Genomic DNA, 5,603 nt, shown 5'->3' with positions numbered 1-5,603 from the left:
AACATCACTATTCTCTCTCCTACACTGTCTTGCAACCCGAAATACCTCGAGTCTTTGGTCCTCACGGCGCAGAACATTGGCAAATCTTTCCTTATCTGCTTCCCCTCTGGCTAAATAAACCTGTCGCCTAGCCTCCCTTCTGGCACATTGGTACAATTCCCTGCTACCACCGTTCTTCCAGTCCTTCCAAGCTTGTTTCTTTTGTCTAATAGCCCTGTCTACCTCCTTGTTCCACCACCACGTTACTCTGGGTTGGGAGGGGACCTTACACCACCCACAAATCTGGTCGGTGGCTTTCAACAGGTTGTCCCGCAGAAATCTCCAATTGTCTTCCAAATCTCAGACAAATGAAAATGTTTGGACCTAAAGTGAAAAAAAGATAACCAGCTACTACAGCTAAGGCCCATTGCAAATCCTTTTTGTAATCAAAATTGGTCCAGAAAAAAGAGTTTGTAAAATTGGATTTTATTAATGCAATCAATTCAGACAAAAACAGATATTCTCTGTTGTCTAAAAACTTTGCCTAAAGCATCATTTTGTGCCTCGTTATAACGGTGTTGTTACTATGAGCATTTATTCTCAGGCCAGTAGCACAGCCAAGTTCTAATATAGAATGAATTAGTTTACACTGCTAATAAGGACTCTCATCAAGGAAAGTTTAGTAAAGTTTAACCCATATGGCTCTGGGAAAGAATACATATAGACAGAAGATACAAAATGTTGGGAGTCTATTAATCATAGCTGACTCATCCACTGCTTATATTGAAAGTCTTTTATGACCAGAAGGAACTCAGAAATGGAAGGAAATGTGTTAACCATTTTTCTAGATTTGGAATTCCTATGACAGTGATATTAGACAAATGGACCATAATTCAATCAAGAAAATTGAAAGTCCTAACTATAGTCCAAAATCTAATAGTGAGGCAAAAAGAGCTGTGGAAACAAATATGCATTAAAGGGTTACAATCAGTCAATTGGCAAGTTTGGCATCTTAGCGCATACTGTGCATACAAGTTATTTCCAGTTGAAGAATTACTTGGTTGACAAGTATAGCCATAAACTTTTTTCATGAGGTTGGACAAATGCTTCATTAAAAGCACAATAGAGTGAAATTTCTTGCACATTATCTGATCCATGCTGACAGAAAAAACAACTTGGATTAAACTTGAAGATGAAGACGGGTAGTTAGCTTTTAGATATCCTTTCCTATGCATGTCGACTGATCATGATAAGGTTATCAATAGACCACCATCACATGCCTTCCCATGTACCATAGAGCTGCTGTTTGATCATCTGATCCCCTGTAGTACTGTTTCTAACAAGTCAGTATCATAAATTATTTTTGCGACTATTACTGCTGCTAGTCTTCATAGTAACATCATGAAAAGTACACATTATCATGTTGGATACACAGAATCTCAAAAGGAATTCAAAGCCACAATGATATGGCAACTAACCTGATTTATGTTTTGTGATTGGATTGTTATAAATAATTGTTTTATTCTATTATTAATATACATGCATGCATGCATAGTAAACAAGGGGTGTAGATAAAACTTGCTTGTCATTTTCATCTAGAATTAGTTTTTTGGTATGCCACCAGGATAATGTTGAACTGTTTTAAGAGATGTCTGAGACTTGAATCCACTGTTGTAAACTTATTTAAATATCTGCAGACACAAGACAGTTGAAAATAGATTGGATGGCCTCATTCTGGGGATGTGTCCAAGTTCAGTGCTTACATTAAAGATCTTGTACCTAAGCCCATGAGGTTTTGATAGAAGTAACACATGGAAGGCTGTAGACTGTATATCTATTGAGTTTTAAGGCTTGTACAACATTGTATAATACATATAATCTCTCTGATGCATCTGTGTTCACAAAATATGTTAACTATACATTGTTTAATGTATTTTATCTTGAGACAAAATATTAGTCGATGAATGTAAACAATAGGTTTTCTTTTGTTTGTTAACACGAATGCAAATAAATCTGGTACATAAAATAAGTTTGTATCAAAAATATTGTAGTGCACCTGAACACTGTATACAATAAGCTCATTATCATTCAAAACACTTTCATTACCATGTTTCTGTTGAAATTCACTGCCTTTATTTCAATTAATTTTGAAAATATTGAAGAATTTAGTAAAAAAAAAAACTTTGTTGTTATTAATCTGGTATTTGGAATAAACATTGAATATCCAAGGAAAGTTTTCATTTTGATCAGTTTGTGTCATAGAGCTTGAACAGTGTCAAGTGGATTAGTGTCAAAAGGGTTTAAAAAAGTTTAACACTTTACTACTATTTTTTTTTTCAAGTGGTAGAAAATAGATGAGTATTGACCTCATCTTCTGGCCAGAAATTTTTATTTTTTGTTTATTTTTAATTTTTAGTAGTCTTAATAAAAAAGCAGGATAGTTGAAGCAGAAACATATTTTGTTTAAAATTCACTGTATCTTAAGATGTGTGTTTGTGCTTACATCCCGGTCTCTGGATTTGTTTTAGTCCAATATCATTATATTTTCCATAAATTGTAATAATTGAATCTCTTTCTTATTGCAGTTTTGAGGAAATATATAAATTTCAAAAACAGATCTTAAGAGTAAAAGATCGAGATGAGTTCCCCATGATTTTAGTTGCAAATAAGGCAGATTTAGAAGATAACCGATCGGTAAGTCTTAAAACCACTATTACTATCTTTATATTGATTCATTAGAAAACTTGTAAATCAAAGGAATTAAGTGAAGTAAAGTGCCCAAAAGTTCCTCTTTTATCAGTTGCTATCTGAAATATTCTGCTCTAAACTTGATATCAGTGAAATGACTCATATTTATTTTAATACTCTAAAAAGATCAGAGGTCAGTTTTACCATAGCAAGATTTTCTTTCTGATTCACCAATCACCAACCTAGAATATCTTTACTAATAATCTTATATCTGTCAAGAAGTTTGCTCCCAACCACATGGTTTCAAGTTCAGTGTGGTACCTTTGTCAAATATCTTATACAATAGTCCTGGCCAACCAATGGCATGTGAGTGGATTTAGTTGACAGAAACTAAAAGAAACTCATTGTGTATTTATGTCTCTTCATCTTGACATTGTATGATATTGTAAACAAGTGTCACCATCATACAAGTCATATTGTTCATTTCCAATCTTCCATGAAATTATGTCTGGCCATGGGGAAATATTACCTTGCTTGGAAACATGTGAGGGATAACAACAGGAAGGGCATCTGTTTCAATGAATTCCATCTGAACCATGCTAGCATAGAAAAGTGGACATTAAAATGATGTGATGATTGTAATTCATTGTTGTTGTGGCTGCCCCAGTAGAAGTTTAATATACATTGAAGTGGCATATGAGATTTGAAATTTCTAAGGAGAACTTGGCTTTGAAGAAGGACTATACTTCAGGCAAGTTTGGTTGAGTAATTTGCTTTCCTTGCAAGGTAGGGTACTACATCAAGAATGCTATTCGATAGGCACTTTGAAAATTAGTGAACAATAGTCATTGGTTACAAGTTTCCAATGGACCAGTTACAGTTTTACTGCATTTCTGGTAGCAAAAGTGGCAGTGGAGTGTCTTTGCCTTGTTGCACTACGAATATCATGAAAGACTTTGCACAAAGAGCATCTGTTCTTTACTGATGTACATTGGTAAAAAATATGCACACACACACACACGCACGCACACACACACATATAGTGAAGACAGACTTGAAGTTTTAAGGAGGTTACAAAGGACCAAATGGATTGTTGACATGCTGTTCAGGAGGAGATTGTTTTGGCTCTCAGGGTATGACAAAACACATTGTTTACATATATGCATGTACAGTTGGTACATGTTTTATGTGTATAACAGGTCGGACACCAGTTTTTTTTATGTTGGTTGTTTGTTATCACAACAGGTCGTTGAAGTGTGAGATATACTATATCTTTATTACAATGTTTTCATTCGTAAGCTATAACAAATATTATTGTTTATTTAATTAAAAGCTATAATGATAATCTCGTTACTTATAACTTAATTATAAGTATTTATCACTAAGCATAAATCTTAGTTTAGTTTAGGCTGCGTAAATGTTATGATGTATACATGACAAGACGCTGAATGTGCGTTCATTACATGCATGTATGTTGAAGATTTAGATTATATTTTCTTGACCGTTACACATAAAAAAAATACAGTTTCATTAATATACAGAAATAAATTCAACAAGTTGAAAGAAACGAGAAATAAAAGGAATTAAGTTTCTACATTAATTTATTATATACATATTTTTACATTTATAGAAATTTAGAAACAAAGCATTTCATCGTAGAGAATTTACGACTTAAATTTATTATTAACTAGTTTCTCATTCTAACTAATAAGGTTTCACGACAATTCAATATTGTCGGATTTGAGTATTGAACATGGCATATATATTAGCCTATACTCAAAAGGGTGAGTATCGTGGACTTGAGTAACATCCAACGATCAGTGGAGATTTTGCCGAAAATCAGGGTTTTTATAACTACTCATACACGAATCATAGAACCATAACCCCGTGAAAGATTTCTTCAATGAAGTTCAGAATTCGTCTATGGGCAGTAATTTTTAACCAATGAGAAATCAATAATTTCTCATGTTCGGGCAAACGAACTTACGTTCTCTCTCCGCCTCTTATGAGTTTGCTACACATGTATAAACATTTATGTATGTGTAGATATATCTATGTTTATCTGCATACTGTGAAGTCTTTGATGGCCTCTCATTCCTTTAACACTCTACCACTTCTGCTTCCCATCACTTACTCTAAGGTACATTCCCCCATATCATACATCCCTTTATCACTCGTTTGTCTATCACCCATACCACTGTTACCTGTGTCTCTCTATTGCTTATGCCTCTTGCACAAATGCCCATTATTGTTCATCTCTCAATCACTTCCCCATGTTGCTTATCTCTCAAATCACTTTCCCTTCTTATCATTCTCATTGTACTATATTGCCAGTGTCACGAAGATGGCAGTGGATCTCTTCTGTTCACTGTACAATTCCTTTAGTGTAGTAATTAAGAATACCACTGTATCTGTCACCAACAAAATACTCCCTTGCTTTGGTTTTTATCCCTTTTTCCTTCATCCTTATCACCTTCACCTTCTCATAGTATATGCTTAGGGGATCTCACCAGATATGTTTATACCCCATATACTCTACCTACACTCCACTCCTGGTTGTTTGGTATTGACAGCCTTCATTTATCTATATCTTGTTATCCATCATGCTTTCAACCCTTATTCTCTCTAGTACTGGTGCCACAGTAAAATGCACCTAGTGCACTCTGTTAAGTGTAGAATCAAGAGATCTTTTCAGTCATGTCAAAGACTTGACAACCTCCCTAGTGCTGGTACCATGCCAAAATGGACCTTGTACACCCTGTAGAGTGGTTGATATGATCAAACCATAGAAACCAAGGCAAAATAAAGCTCATGAGTGAGATCTGGTCCTCGAATCCATCTAGGAGTGCGACAATGACCTGTCCAACCCATGCCAGCTTGGAAAGCAGGTGTGAAATGCCATCAGTAATATATATATATATATATATATATATATA

General features: G+C 34.6%; 1 protein-coding gene across 1 annotated transcript in view; it reads left to right on the top strand.

Annotated features, from left to right (window-relative positions):
* LOC106868943 (ras-related protein R-Ras2) overlaps positions 1 to 5,603 on the top strand; it is a 39,820-nt gene that overhangs the window by 20,783 nt on the left and 13,434 nt on the right. The window contains exon 4 of the mRNA XM_014914417.2: positions 2,565 to 2,673. Within this exon, the coding sequence (XP_014769903.1) occupies positions 2,565 to 2,673 (109 nt within the window). The remainder of the gene's footprint in view (positions 1 to 2,564; positions 2,674 to 5,603) is intronic.

Source organism: Octopus bimaculoides, chromosome 10 (assembly GCF_001194135.2).
Source record: "Octopus bimaculoides isolate UCB-OBI-ISO-001 chromosome 10, ASM119413v2, whole genome shotgun sequence".
Lineage (NCBI taxonomy): Eukaryota > Metazoa > Mollusca > Cephalopoda > Octopoda > Octopodidae > Octopus > Octopus bimaculoides.
This window is presented reverse-complemented; position numbering and strand designations above follow the sequence as displayed.